Below are 15,841 nucleotides of genomic sequence, written 5' to 3' on the forward strand. Positions count from 1 at the left end.
ACCCGTTTCCACCCTTCCCCTTCCCAGGGTTACTCAGCTTGTAGCCATAAACACATCCAACATCAGCACAGGCAGACACAGGCACCAGTGTCCCCTGGGTCCACTGTCCAACACAGGCCTCTTTCATACAGTGGTCAGGCAAACAGCTCGAACACTGCAGGTGCTCTGCATGGGTTGGGTCAAAGGAGCCATTTGGAAAGGACTATTTTTTTGTTGTTTTCACTCTCTGTATTCATCCACATTTCCAGGAGCCGGAGAGAGTGAAGTGCTGAGAGATTTCACTTCTGTCAGAGCTACGTTGGGTTAGAGTGTTAGATCCAGCAGTAGTTAAAAAGAAAAAGAGAAAACAGAAATTTTAAAAATTCAGCATAATGATGTTGCTCGGCAGGGGAGGCATAGTCTGTAAGTCTGAATGCTGTGTACAGTATATTCATTCATATTTGATCAAAGCACTGGCTTTTGCCAATCCATAGAGGAAAGCAACATCAGTAATATGGCTTTGGGATTTTGTGTTTTCCTGTAGTCTTTATTTAAAAAGCTACACATATTCAGGTTTCTTCTGCATGACACAGTAGCAACAGACCTACTTGGGTGGATTAACTATAAAAGGAGATACCAGGATTTTCTGTAAAGCACAGGTTTATTGTCAAGGTTTCATAGTTGAATCAGGAAATGCACACGTAGGATCACACAGGGTCACGAAGCCAAACGTTAACTTGCAAGTCTCCTACAGTTTCATGCCAAAAACACAATAATCTGTTCTGAAAGAATCAAACAGTTACATCAGAAGACTTAGTGTTGTTTGTTTTTTAAAAAAGGAAAGAAAAATGGACAAATCTCTACGTAGCATCATCTCACCCTTTTTCTCTGCCTTTCTTCTGCACAGAATCATATTTCTTCCTTTCTTGTACTTTCTCTCTTTGGAGTACAGTACAGCCTTTAAAGTGCTTTTCTCCTCATTGTAACAAGACAACAACATCTCAAGCTCTGGTTTAGGTTTATGTACTGGAGTCCCTTGGGATCCTCTTAAATCTTAGCAGATGGTCAAGAACTGCACTTGGAGTATCTGACTTGCTAGTCCTCTGGGTTAATTCCTACTAGTAAATGAAGAGCATTTACTGGGCACATAGTGGTAACTGACATCCTTTCAAGCAGTGAGAATAGTGGGACACGGGATGGGATTCAGCCCCCGAGAGGGGTGTCAGCATCTGAGTGTCAGATGCTGACAGCTTGGCCTGCTGCTCCAAGCAGAAAAGTAGCAGTATTGTATCTTTGTGACCTTGGTTACTTCTGCTGGAGGCTCCAGGCATGTCAGTGGCAGCCCTGGGTTTCTGTGACATGAGACTCGCAACTGCTACTGTAGATTAGTGACATGCTCAACTGGCTTAGGTCAGGATTTATAAAGACTTAAGAGTTAAGAGGATAGATCTCAATATCCAAATATGCAAGGTGAGAAAACACATATTTAGGGTGTCATACTCTACATACATAAAAAAAGGCCAAACTCCTGCAATTACCCACTCTTTCTTTCACAGTGCCTCTGTAGTGATGTATGAAAACAGCCTTAGCCTTTAAAGACAACGAAAACAGAACTGATCAGCTCTGATAATTAGTATATGTGGAAAAAGTTACCATATATAATCCTAATAATCATATAATCCTACCCTTTAGGCAGGCTTGTTTGCATGACTTAGGAAAATTAGATTTTAAGATTTCTGTAATCATTGAATGACTAATTGAGATGAGTTTTTTTTTTTTCCTGTTTATGTGCCTCATCTCATTTTACACATTAAAGTTTTATGTGAAGCATGATGCAATTGCGCTTTTAGGAGTAGCAGCACAGTAGGAAGGATGTAACACTGCTATTAAAAAATGTCATCATATGCACTCTTTTCTACTGCTATATTTTTTTAAATAAAAGGCTGGCAAACTGCTGAAGCTCGAAGGGACGAAATGCTTCGCAGAAATAAAATCCAGGTCTGTCAATTTAGTCTGTTGTTAAATGTCAAGCACCTGGCTTGTAGAACTGTAATAATTAGTCCATTAATATATTAGGTGATTAAAGCAAATTAATTGATATTAGTTTAATAACTTCAGTCACTTGTATGCAAACATTTAAAAACATTTGCTGACTTCACTGTCTCAAATGCATAACTTTCTGCTCATCTTCTCTGTTTTTAGGCATACTAATTGCAAAAGCTCTTCTCCAAGGGAGGCTGGGGACATTGAGAGAGAGTGGTCCATGGTCCACATGTCCATTGTCGACACTGCTGTAAGGAGCAGCAGCCACTAGGTGGTTGGCCCCTTAACCAAATGGTGGGCAGCAGAGGTGAAGGGAGCCATCAAGCTGAAGATGGAGTCCAAGTGAGCTGTGGTGGCTTGTGGCAGCTGACGGTTACCGACAAGCTAAGTGGAATTTGCATATAGAAGTAGCTGAAGAGAAAACTGGGATGTGGGAGTAGTTTGGTGAGGCCTTGGAGCAAGATTTTCGGTCATCCTAGAAGGAATTCTGGGAAACAATCAGGTAACTCAGGAAGGGCAAGAGGTCTAAGGAGCTTGGAAAGAAAAGCGTCTGGACTTCTTTAAGTTGCTTGAAGACGTTTCACCTCTCATCCAAGAAGCTTCTTCAGTTCTAGGTTCAAATGGTGAAGAGTCCGAGATTTAAGCCTTGTGGGAGTGCCCCCCCCCCCCCCCCCCAAGATGGACAATGGACCCCCTAATGATCCTCTACCTAATCACACGAGCCAAGGTACGAAAACAGGTGTAGGTCACAATCAGTTCTTAACTTTTATGTATAGAATTTCTAGGTGGAGCCTATTGGCAAAAGGTTTCTGCATTGGCGGCCTCAGGATCACATTTCTTCTCTTTGCAGATGATGTCATTCTTCTGCCTTATCAGGCAGTGACTGCCAGAATAAATTAAGGTGGTTTGCAGCTGAGACTAAAGCAACTGCGATGAGAATCAGCATCTCCCACTTTAATACACTGATGCTCATTCAGAAAAGTGTGAAGTACTAACTCTAGTTACCGTCAGATGTATTCGTGCCACAGCTGCACTCCTGCAGGAACCATATGAGGTGGTTCGGTAAACTGACTAGGATGCCTTGTGGACACCTCCTAGGTAAGACATTTTAACCACGTGCAACTAGGCCCACACTGCAGAGATTATCCCTCTCAGCTGACCTTGGAAAGCCTCGATGAGCCAGAGGAGATGGCCCGGGATAGGGAGGTCTGAGCGACTGCTGCCCTGTGATCCAAATCTGGATCAATGGCAGAAAATGCATGGATTGTTTGAGTACAGGTAGCCATGCTGTCGGGCACACAAGTCTTCTCTAGTTCCACTGATCACCCAAGACTTAAAACAACTCAAGACTATGTGCCTGGCATGGGTCTTTGGGTTGTGTTTCATAAGTCACTTTCAGTGTCACTTATCCTTTTAGTCCTAAATAAACACTGACTATATTTGTTCTGCTAAGTGGAGATTTCAATTCTGCTCGTTTTGCCCACGAAAACCTCTCTGCTAAATGTCTTTTTCACAGACTCAAATGAACGGCCATCCAGTATTATGCAAAAGTGAATCTCAGAAAATATTTACTGACACACCCTATCATAAGTGTGAATAATATAGTTCAAATTTCAGGCACTGGCATGGCTATTGCTTAAGAAAATGCACACAAAAGCACATGCTCTTGTTAAAAATAATGAGAAGAAATGCCACAAATACTAACAAAATCCTCTGCAGGGTGAGCATTAGTCTTCATTTGAAACAGGTATTTGGAGTGAATAGTGTCACTTAAAAAGCCTTTAATAGCACTTAGTCTAGGGTGCAAAATGGGCCATTCAGCCGCAACCTTCTCCAACTGCAATTTCACACGAAGATACTGTGAATGTTTCGATTATAAACCATTGCCCTCAGCTTCCTGTCAAGAGTCTGCATTGACTCAGTATAAAAATGCAGCGTTTAGGGAAGCTGCCCATGCGAGAAATTTGTTAATTAACAGTGTGCCCGACTCAACACTTTCTGTGGTGAATGGAACTCATATCTATACTGTTACTTACAAAGCTGTCACAGAATGATTATGAGCTACTCTCCTATTTTTCTGACTGACTGAACATTTCAGCAGTACAGTGAACACTTGCTACATAGTTAGAAATGTTATATAATAAACTGGCCTCAAGAGAACACTTGAATCTGACTATTAAGCAAATATAGGACAGTTGAATGTGAAGGATATTATGGCTCTATGCATTATGTTGCTCTTTTTCTTACAAATACAATCATTAATCAGCTTAACTTTATATTAGGGTAGGTAACAGTGTGACATTAGTAAAATAAACTGAAGTGCTCATCATTGAGTCATCATGAAGGTCTTCAGCCTTATCAGTCTTTTTGAACTTTTAGGGTTACTCACTATGTGCTGTGATCCACAAAACAGATGTTTTAGTGTGTGAAACTTTACTTTCCAGTGTAATTCAACAATATCATGATGTACAGTATTCTGGTATTAAATTTAAACAACCCAAAAACCTTTACATTGCTCCTTTGCCAAGCTAGCCGTTTGAATAAAAGCACCGGGGAGTCAACAACATAAAGTAGCTGACCTGAACACTGGGAGGCACAATAACTCCATGCTATTAAGGCTAAATTATATCCCCTAATTAATTGCTGCCTTCTAATTCATCAATGCAATAGAATATAAGTGCAGGTACACTAAACGCCAACCGTATTCTGTACATTAATAATGTATACATTACAAGTTATACACGTGTTTGCTTCAGTTAGCCTGTTACTCGTGGCATTTTACACATGTCAGGTTTATGATGCGCTGCAAAGTACCAGCTTAAAATTGTGAACAGGACCTGACTGGAGTCTGACATTCCCAGTGGTGAGCTGTATGTCTGTGGAGAGCACTGAGAATCAACTACTGCTGACAGGCTGTAGTCTTGACTGGCAGAGTGCTGGAGTCATGAGGTCTGGGGGACAAACAGGGGCAGAATATAGGGAGGAAAAAATAGAAAAAAGAAAACACAGCAGCTATCCCCAGTAGAAGCTGTCAGGAGCAGACCTGACAATGCCTGTGCTACTTTGAGTTATTTTGTGGGCATTGTGACTGTGTACAATTTGATCAACGATTCATGATAAAATGCACGTGTACTTGATAATAATGCAGAAGGCTGTGTGAAAACCGATAAGAATGACATATCATCTATCAAATTAAGTTCTGCATCATCCCAGCGGTTGAACCGAATAACTGAAACATATCTTTTGGTATACCTTTGATTCTTTCTCACATTTCTCACATAAAAGGGCCAAAGATTTGGCCTATCACTGTGGCAGATAGCTTTGTCTGGATTTCAGTGACACCGTAGCTTTGCTTTTCAGTAGCCCAATAGTACCAGCTGAAAAAAGGAGTAAATCTGTGAGAGGGGAAAAAAGGTCAATCATTCAATAGAGAGAAAAAATAGTATTAGCTAGGGAACTCTTTGTTTCATAAAAAATACTCTACTGTCTGTGTAGCATCTGGTGTTGATAAAGGATTATATTGTTTTGATGAACAACATGATTACTCAAGCGGGTTAATGGACAGTGGATCTGCACATGGATTATATATTCCATTATATGCCTGCAGGGGCAAAAACATGCAAGTGGGAGAGAAGAAATATCCTTTGTTACGGAAGAAGGACAACTTGCTGTTAACCTTTACTGTAAGACACATTATCTGGAATGCTAAATTAGGAAACAATGAAAAAACACTACACCTCAATTATTCCTGCACATTTTATTTTAAACCCCAAATGTTGTTGGACGTCAAATAGGCTAAACAGTTCTCAGGAGTGGACACTGGTGACCTACCTTGCTTAAGTCCCTGTAAATCACAGCAGGGAATATTAATCGAGATTAAAAGGATTACACAGAGTGAGCAGGGGACTAGTTAACTTCAAATGACGAATGCATTAGGTGACTGTCACACGAATGCACTGTCAGCTTTATAAAAAGCTTTAGAAGGAATTATCATCTGACTGTTCCAACTAAAATATCATTAAGTATTATGATAAAATGATTTTATAACGACCCTGTCTCTAATTAGCTACTTAGTTGGTCTTTTATCATAAAACATGATCATCTTTTGGCTTTGGATTGGTGTAGGACAAAACAAAGCAATTTGATGACATCATCTGGAGCATCAGAAAAAAAACGACGGGCATTTTTTTCCCCCTCTAACTAAAAATTGATCAATTAATCGACAGAATTGTGTGCAGATTAATCGATAATGGTGGCTAACTGCAGCTCCCACTAAAACCCTAAAGCTGTCCCGTTGTCATGATGGTATACAGCAGTTATAGGGCATAAATACATCGGCGTTGACAACAAAGGCGACATAATAAGTGGAGCAGAAAGTGGAGATGGGACTATTCTCCTACCGTGGGCACTTTTACACCTGGTAAACAAAGCAAGGCAAAAGATCACAGCACTGCAGTTAATCAAAGCCAGACGCACGGATTCTTTTCGAAGCATATCCTGCAACGAAACTCGAAAACACGTCCTTCTACTTATTTGAGCCAACATCCGTTTGAAATGTTGTCACACCGTTACTGCGTATTTCACGCCAACCTTTAAATAGCCCTACAATAGTTAGCAGCTGATAGTGCAAGCTAGCTACCGTCCCTGAACGCACAGCAAAGGGTTAATAATAAAGACTCGGGCCAAAGAAGATATTGTTATATCCTGCTGTCATAACGTTACACGGTACAAAGGCAGAAGAAAATCTCCTACAACAAAGACAACCCGACTCACCATAGTAAGAGGTGGGGATGTCCGTTTTTCTAGCCATGGCACTTAGCAGGACAGATGCAGCACCGTCGTCTTGGTTTTGGAGACTGCATATGAGAGACGAGGTGAACCCCAGCTGTTTCAATGCCTCCCAGTAGTCCCGTCGTGAAATAAACACAGAGGTCTTGGGCTCTTGGTCGGAGGATGCTTCGGCCACGCAGCTGAGCGTCAGTCGTGTTTACAGCGCGACGTCATTAATTATTCCAAAACGGCCTTAAAGGGGACGCTGCGCACCCCGGGCCCCTGTCCCGCTTCCCTTTGTTACATTCAAAGCTCTCTCACACACGCAGGATATTGTGCAGTTTGGGCATCAGGCAGCAGCCGATTTAAGCAGCTGGTGAACTGCTAGGCTAGAGTTAGCACGCTAACTCCTGCAAAAGGAGTAGCCGCTACTTGTGTTAATTAATAATACAGTCATTTTTGCAGCTAGTATTTTTAGGCAGTGGCCACTCTGTCCGCACTGAGCCGTCCAGTGGAGAAACACTGACCTCAGCTGGGTTTTTCGTCACATTGCACATCTTCCTGAAGTCACCAAAAGTGACAGAAAACCTGCCAAAAAATCTGAGAGGTTCAGGTTTGCAAGGCATCGGTTTTTAAATCAGGTCTGACACTTGTTAAAAATCACCTAGTGTTCGACATTGGAATCACAGTCAGCCTTGAAAATAAATGATGCTGAGGAGGCCAGCTGCACAGAACAAGTACAATACCTTTGTGAGCGCACGGGCAGAGATAATAAACTGCAAAACGTGTTTGCATATTTTGAGAAATGTGGTGAAAGAAGGCCACTTCTCAGTCTTGCACTCATGGAAAAACATTGATTGTGGGTATTGTATGTCCACTCAGGATGTGGAGACTAACCAGGAAATCAATGAGCAGAAGAGTTGATTGGTCACCATACCTATTAAAGCTGCAACCTCAGAGATCAGCCCTGGATGTTACCTCCATTATAATGGAATATAATCACCTTTTAATGACAGTATATCTGAAATGTTAATACCTAATGAGAAACTGGACTGGGCATTTGTATTAAACTGACATCTAAAAAGTGATGTCTCTCTTAGAGCGCTGTGAATGAAAGTAATGAGAGCTCAGGCTGCCAAAGGCTGGTCATTAAGAAGGGATTGACTTCCCGGGGACAGATTGCATGTTGATGTGGCAGATTCACTGCCAGTAGCACACCAGGAGAATCAGAATCACATTATAGCCAAGTGCAATAAAGTAAATGTAGGACAATTTGTCTTTGTGACATTGGTGTAGGACAATAGTTTCTCAGCTTTTTATGGATGAGAACAGTTTAAATGAAACAACACAGAGATCCAACTGAGACCCTCAGGCGTGACTAATACAATTGATGTATATATATATATATATATATATATATATATATATATATATATATATATATATATATATATATATATATATATATATAAGAACAATAACATGATTCGTACAGTAGGTAGACTGTGGCTCCCTGCTAACTGTATTATCCAGACTTTCCATTTGCATCCATCTCCTCCACTGTCATTCAGTGAAAGAGATGGATGCCACCAGCTTGCTTATTGCATAATCATGAGGGTACAGAACAGATGCAGTCACATTTTACGCTGTTTGCTATCTGTTTTTTCACACCTTATGAAAAACAGGTAATTTCTTTATCCACATCAGCTCTCCTCTTGCAGCTCGGAGAGTGAGTTTTTTTTTAACTTTTATAATCAGAGGCAGAAGGCGATGCTTTTAACACAATCACCCTTTGTCTTTTTCTTTCAGTGGTTACAATTGCTGCAGTTTCAATCAACTCCGCAGACACTTACAAATTGAAACCCTCCATGAGTTCATTCATAAAGGGTAATTTAGTGCCAATGTACAGACCGAGCATCGCCGTACTGATGAGCAAAACAAGTATAGAGTGCCGCAGGTCATTGGTATAGTATTTTTTTTCAATCAGTTGGATAAACACAACAAATCTGAGAGACATACATTGCACAATGGGTAACAGGAAATTGCATCTGTGATTGGTGAGGATGCCGGCCGAGGAGTCAATGATCTTTGTGTAAGGGGAGACAATTTACAAAGAGAATGGACACTTTGTGTTTTCTGGGTTTCACAATGCCAGCGCTTGTATCCAGCTTTTGATACTCTCTCTTTTGTGTGATAAGTATAGGCTCCAGTGTTTGCCTGGGAGAGAGAGAGTGCAATAACATTTTAATTGCCACACCAACACCTGCACCATTCTTATCTTCAGGTGCATTACAGACTTATTTTGGTAATACAGCTAAACCGGTGCATTGGTTTTTCAAATCATTTATAAGGATACTACTGGGTATTTCACTTTCTTCACTATTATTCATCACTTTGCAATAATAAGGCAATAATTATAATGTTATATAAAGTATCTTTTTGTCTAGGCAGCTCTGCTGGAGAGAAAATAAAATGTCATTAAACCAGTGAATATACATGAAGATGCTCAGCTCTGATTCATTTACACTGTTGTCAAACTTTTCAGCGTTTTACTCTTTAACATAAACAACTTTGTTAACTGGGGAGGTAAGAGCACTGTCTCGACTTTCAGCTTTTTAGATGTCACCCATGTACTCTTCAAACTGGGGACAATATAACGAGTAATTGCTATTGGCACAGCAAACAGGTGCAAAGAGAGCAGATTATTTCCTTCATATTGTGTTTGGCTCAACACAGCCAGACAGCTGCCTGGCGCCTCACCGAATAGGAGGTCGGAGTTAATTAAAAAAGGTTTTGTTCCACAGACATTTGCCTTGCTTTGCTTGCTGTGTGCTCCCTGAGGCTGTGTTTTGAGATGCGTTTGAGACCTCGGGGACTCGTCTAATCAAAACACACAGACTGCTAGCCACCTAATCCTCTGGATTCGCGATAACAAGGTGCTGTATGAGACACTGCTCCTTGGTGTTGCAGATAATTTGGCGATTACAAATAGTCTACCGGTGGTGTAGGCTTCTATCATCTAGTGCCACAGCAAAAAAAGTCAATAAGAAAACTCTTTACAAAACTAAGGTGTGGATGTTATACTGCATATCCATTGCAGGTAATCATTATTGCCTCAACCTGCAAGCTGTGGTTGTTTCTGTTATATAATTCATTTTAACTTTGGCACTGCTCTAAACTAAGCGTGGTAGGTCATACGATATCATAGGTTTTCATCGCTCACTGGCCAAGTCCACTATAATATAACTCACTTCTTTAAGCTGATCTTTTGTTAAACACAAATGTTCACACATGACAGTATCTTAACTTTGGAAATCTATGTAGGACTTAATTTAAATTATACTGACTGAAATCAACAAACATGACCTGACAGTGTTGTTCTCAGAGGCTTAGGTTAGTAAATGATTGCTTTGAACACTATATAACAAAGTAAATCAAGCCTTTTTACATGGGTTTTCAAAAACAGTTGTATCTGTCTAAGTTGTACAGTATTCGCTTATATTGAAATACCAATGTCTGTCAAAACTAAATATACTCTTATTGCTTCCATAGGAGTTAAGAGGATAAGTAGCAGCCTGGTGCTAATCAAATGCGTTTGGTTAACTGACCTCGAGCAAGTGTGAGCACATCTATAAATGTTTTGACAATATGTTGGTCTGGATCATTCAGACCACAACCTTCCTAGAAGTGGACGTTCCATCAGGTTCCCTTAGACACTACGAGCCTCTATTAGCATTTTAAGTGCTACAGTTCAACACTGTACAATTAGAGGAAGTCTGAACAAGAATTGCTCACTTGTAAGGTTTGCCAGGAGAAAACATAATCTCTTTACAACGAACACAACGGCAAAGATTTGTAAAGTTGGATGTAAATAGATCAGAGGACTTGCTTCTGAGACTGAAGTGGAGATGCTTGGCTATAATGCACAGCATTCAATTCAATTCAATTTTATTTATATAGCGCCAAATCACAACAAAAGTCGCCTCAAGGCGCTTCATAGATACAGAGAAAAACCCAACAATCATATGACCCCCTATGAGCAAGCACTTTGGCGACAGTGGGAAGGAAAAACTCCCTTTTAACAGGAAGAAACCTCCGGCAGAACCAGGCTCAGGGAGGGGCGGGGCCAACTGCTGCGACCGGTTGGGGTGAGAGAAGGAAGACAGGATAAAGACATGCTGTGGAAGAGAGACAGAGGTTAATAACAGATATGATTCAATGCAGAGAGGTCTATTAACTCATAGTGAGTGAGAAAGGTGACTGGAAAGGAAAAACTCAATGCATCATGGGAATCCCCGGCAGCCTACGTCTATTGCAGCATAACTAAGGGAGGATTCAGGGTCACCTGGTCCAGCCCTAACTATATGCTTTAGCAAAAAGGAAAGTTTGAAGCCTAATCTTAAAAGTAGAGATAGTGTCTGTCTCCTGAATCCAAACTGGAAGCTGGTTCCACAGAAGAGGGGCCTGAAAACTGAAGGCTCTGCCTCCCATTCTACTTTTAAATACTCTAGGAACAACAAGTAGGCCTGCAGTGTGAGAGCGAAGTGCTCTAATAGAGTGATATGGTACTACAAGGTCATTAAGATAAGATGGGGCCTGATTATTTAAGACCTTGTATGTGAGGAGCAGGATTTTGAATTCTGGATTTAACAGGAAGCAAAAACAGGAGAAATCTGCTCTCTTTCTAGTCCCTGTCAGGACTCTTGCTGCAGCATTTTGGATCAGCTGAAGGCTTTTCAGTGAGTTTTTAGGACATCCTGATAATAATGAATTACAGTCGTCCAGCCTGGAAGTAATAAATGCATGAACTAGTTTTTCAGCGTCACTCTGAGACAGGATATTTCTAACTTTAGAGATGTTGCACAAATGGAAGAAAGCAGTCTTACATATTTGTTTAATATGTGCATTGAAGGACATGTCCTGGTCAAAAATGACTCCAAGGTTCCTCACAGCGTTACTGGAGGCCAAGGTAATGCCATCCAGAGTAAGAATCTGCTTAGATACCATATTTCTAGGCTTTTCAGGGCCGAGTACAAATACCTCAGTTTGATCTGAATTAAGAAGCAGAAAGTTAGCGGCCATCCAGGTCTTTATGTCTTTAAGACATTCCTGCAGTTTAATCACAGCAAAACTAAAAACAGCACCTCAGCACAAAGGGCTCATATCTGCTGAATGTCAAACACAGAAGTGGAGGGGTAATGATTTGGGTTTGTTTTGCAGCCACGGGACTTGGTCTCTTTGAAATCATCGAGTCGACCGTAAAGTCCACTGTGTACCAAACTATTCTTGAGTCAAATGTGAGACCTTGGTGTCCAAGCTTTAGCTTAAACTGAATCTGCTTTTTCAAATAGCTGCATCTATTCTTTGGATGTCTTGAAGCACTGACCCTTTTCCTTTCTGGTCTATGAGACCTTAATACCTAACACAAAGCAACCATGACTCTTTCAACATGGAGCTTATGTCGTTGCATGCGTCTTCTCTCACTGTTTCATTTTGAAGGTGTCAACAGACAAAATCTCAGTGAGTGTTTCACACAAAAATAAGTCAGGAAAAGTAACCATCTTTTTGTGAATCTTCTCACATTTGGTGTAAGTCATCTTGAGACCCTTTAGATTAATCTTGTCATCTTTTGCACGTTTGAAGCAGAATCTCAGCTCGGGAATAAATGAGCAACTGAGAGGTTATAGGAAACATTTTGATGTAAAATAAAACTGGAACATAAAATTATAATGTGGTTATGCAATATCACTCTGTCTTTTTAAATATTACTTGTTCTTGTGTCCTATGCTATCAAATTATGTGGTAACACATTGAACCATATGACACATTGCACTGTGATGTAATATATTGCATTATCTTGTGTCATCTTGTATCTTTTTATATTCTATATGAATCAACGCATCTCTCTTTCATGCAGAGAATGTCTGAGCTAATTAGTTCAACAAGGCAGTTTTGTAAATCCAGGCCAAAAACATAAAAGAGGACACATGCTGTTCCCATCGCTTTTAAGGAGGCTATTCGGATTTTTTTCTCTTTTTTTAAAGATCATCTTCTAATTGTTGTACTTTGTGTTGTTTTTTCACATACATTTCTTATATTTATACTAGAGTTTATACTAGAAGAAGCCTATAAAAAGATGGCTCCTGACTTGATTCCAGCTTCTAGCACATAGGTGTCAAACTCTGGCCCGTGGGCCAAATTTGGCCCGCAGCCTAATTACATTTGGCCCGCGAAGCCATACCAAATTACTATTAGAGCTGGCCTACTGGTATTATACAGCTAATATATATATTGTTTAGTATTAAGCTTTGCTTGTTCTATATTCAGTTTTTCAGCAAAACGTGTTTGAGTCCATAAGAAAAGATTCATTCTTATATCTGGAGGAAGATTTTTTTTTCAATATTGAATTTTGGCCCACTGTGTATTTGAGTTTGACACCCCTGTTCTAGCAAATCCATCCCCTGTGAGGAGCTTTAGTAGCTCATGTTGCGATGAGAAATAAAATATATATATTCCTGTGCTTAAATGGGATATTCAAAAATCTACTTTTTGATATGTTTAGATACCTGCAAATACGAAGTTTTGTAAAAACATTGTTTCCTTCTTTCCCCTTACCTACCTCCTAAAAATCAAGTGGATACCATTTTGGAAATGGATCCTTTTGGCAAAAGGAGAATCTCCGTCATATACAAGCTGATACAGAGCTTAAGGCCTATTACTTGGGAAAAAACTAAAAATAATTGGGAAAAAGACATTGGGGTGGATTTATCTGATGATGAGTGGAGATCTTGTTTGAATCGTATACATACTTCCTCCCTTTGCATTCGCCATGGTTTAATTCAGTTTAAAATTCTTCCTCGTCTTCATTATACAAGAGAGAGGCTTTCAAAGTTTTTCCCAGAAGCCGATCCTGCCTGTCCCAGGTGTGGACATAATCCAGCAAATGAGGGTCACATGATGTGGTCTTGTCTGAACCTGGATAATTACTGGGGAAATATATATAAGTATTATCTCATATCAGTGCGCAGAACTTAATGCTTGATTTCCGCATTGGCATTTTCGGAGTTATGCCATCTCAATACAAAATTAGTAAATCTCAGGAAAATGCCATAGCATTTGCTACATTGCTTGCCCGTAGACTTATTCTATTCCACTGGAAGTCTGATAAGGCTGCTTCATACGTACAATGGTTAAAGGAGGTGCTTTTTTTTTTACCACTGGAAAAACTTAGATACAGAGTTCTCTCATCACAACAAAAATTCTCTGCGACTTGGAACCCATTTATTGACTATATAAAAACGTATTTTCCAGATGTGTGACATACATTTTTTGTTTGTTTTGTTCTGTTTCTTTTTACATGAGCCTCGGGTGGGGAGGGAGGGGTTTCTTTTTGTTGTTGTTTTGTTGTTGTTTGTTTTTTTGTGTATAATCGCAACGTTTTCATTATGTATTGTGACCATGATTTGTGAAATTTTTTTTATTTAAATAGAATTAAAAACAAAACAAAACTACTTTACTAATAAAAATTGCACCAAACAATTCATTTTTGTCTTTTATCACTGACATAAGGACATAAGCAAGAAAACATTTAGGTTTCTTCAAATAACTCAAAAACCATTTTCTGAAATCACTCCTTCTGTTCCTTCAGTTTATAATGTGCAGCACAAGATTCATTTCAAATACAAAAGGCTTTCACTCCCTCGACATATTTAATTCATGATATAAAGCCAGTACGTGACTACAGCCAAAATTACATTTCCTTTTCTGACTGTCTAAGTATATACAGATACACTTTCAGAAAAAAGCACCTTATTCAACACACTGTCAGTAGGGTGGTGCCATCTAAGGTTTTCCAACAAGGGGAACTTATTTGTAACATTGTGCATTCGGAAGAAGGCTGGTAGACCTCTGGAACTTTAAGGAAAAAAATCTAAAGAAATACCAATTCAGTTATTTATATATTAATTGATATATTTGGAAAGATTGCACAGTGCTTACTAACTAAAGCTCTATCTCACACCTGCAGAAATCATTGTCTTTACATTGTGGTAGGAAACCAGTGGACCCATCAGGTAGAGGGAGACACAAAATGAAATATATGTAAATGTATTGAATATTTTTATTTACTGTAAAAACCCAGGTAAAGTTAAACGTTTAGAATATAATCAGAATATTGCCTCATTTGTTTTTCTATTTTACCAAATGCCTCACATCTAGAACAAAACAGTGCAACACGCTTCTTTTATTTCTTGAGGAGATACCGGATGCTTTATCAGTTACATCTTGCTAGTACAGTTCCTTCGGCTTTAATTGTTCATGGATTAAACAAGGTTCTGGAAACATCCCTAAGAGGGTTTGGTCCATATTGATTGTAGTTGTAGATTTGTCATCTACACATCCATGATGTAAATCTCCCACTCCACCATATCCCAAAGATGCTCTGTTGGATTGAGATTGGTTTGAGATTGACTGCAGAGGGCATTTGAGTGCAGTGAACTCATTGTCAAACTCAAGAAACCAGTAGGAGAGTATTTGAGTTTTGAGACATTGTACAGCCATCAGAAGATGGGTACACTGTGGTCATAAAGGGATGACATGGTCAGCAACAATACTGTGGTGTTTAAACAATGCTCAGTTGGTGCCATGGAGCCCATGGTGTGTCAAAATGAGACCCCCTATGGCATTATACCAGAAACAGTGAGCCAAAACTGGATGGATTCATGTTTCCCAGTCTTAGTTGACATTAATGACACCTAGCGTGGTCTTCTGTTGCTGTTCATCTGATTTAAGGTTCAACAAGGAACAGAGGTGCTCTTCTGCATACCTTGGTGGCAACGAGTGGTTATTTGAGTGGCTGTTGTCTTGTTATCGCCTCACAGAAATCGAGCCATTCTCCTCTGGCATCAACACATTTTCACCCAGAGAACGGCAGAAATGCTCAGAGCCGCCCATCCGGCATGGAATCAATTATTGCCCAGCTGATGCTTTAATATATCTAACTAAACTAATTTCTGAGAGCTTTGGAGAAACATGGGGGACAGATGTTTTT

At 39.9% G+C, this 15,841-nt stretch overlaps 1 protein-coding gene across 3 annotated transcripts in view; it reads right to left on the bottom strand.

Annotated features, from left to right (window-relative positions):
• slc44a5b (solute carrier family 44 member 5b) overlaps positions 1 to 7,063 on the bottom strand; it is a 49,053-nt gene extending 41,990 nt beyond the window's left edge. The window contains exon 1 of one of the 3 annotated variants that reach the window (XM_085449628.1): positions 6,796 to 7,063. In XM_085449628.1, the coding sequence (XP_085305754.1) occupies positions 6,796 to 6,832 (37 nt within the window). In that variant the 5' untranslated portion in view covers positions 6,833 to 7,063. The remainder of the gene's footprint in view (positions 1 to 6,795) is intronic. The other 2 variants (XM_085449627.1, XM_085449629.1) reach the window with 2 other exon arrangements.
• Positions 7,064 to 15,841: the final 8,778 nt, after the last annotated feature.

The sequence above is a fragment of the Copadichromis virginalis genome, linkage group LG23, assembly GCF_057382275.1.
Source record: "Copadichromis virginalis isolate Kocher_CV1m ecotype Utaka linkage group LG23, C_Virginalis_male_GT1.1, whole genome shotgun sequence".
Taxonomy (NCBI): Eukaryota; Metazoa; Chordata; class Actinopteri; order Cichliformes; family Cichlidae; genus Copadichromis; species Copadichromis virginalis.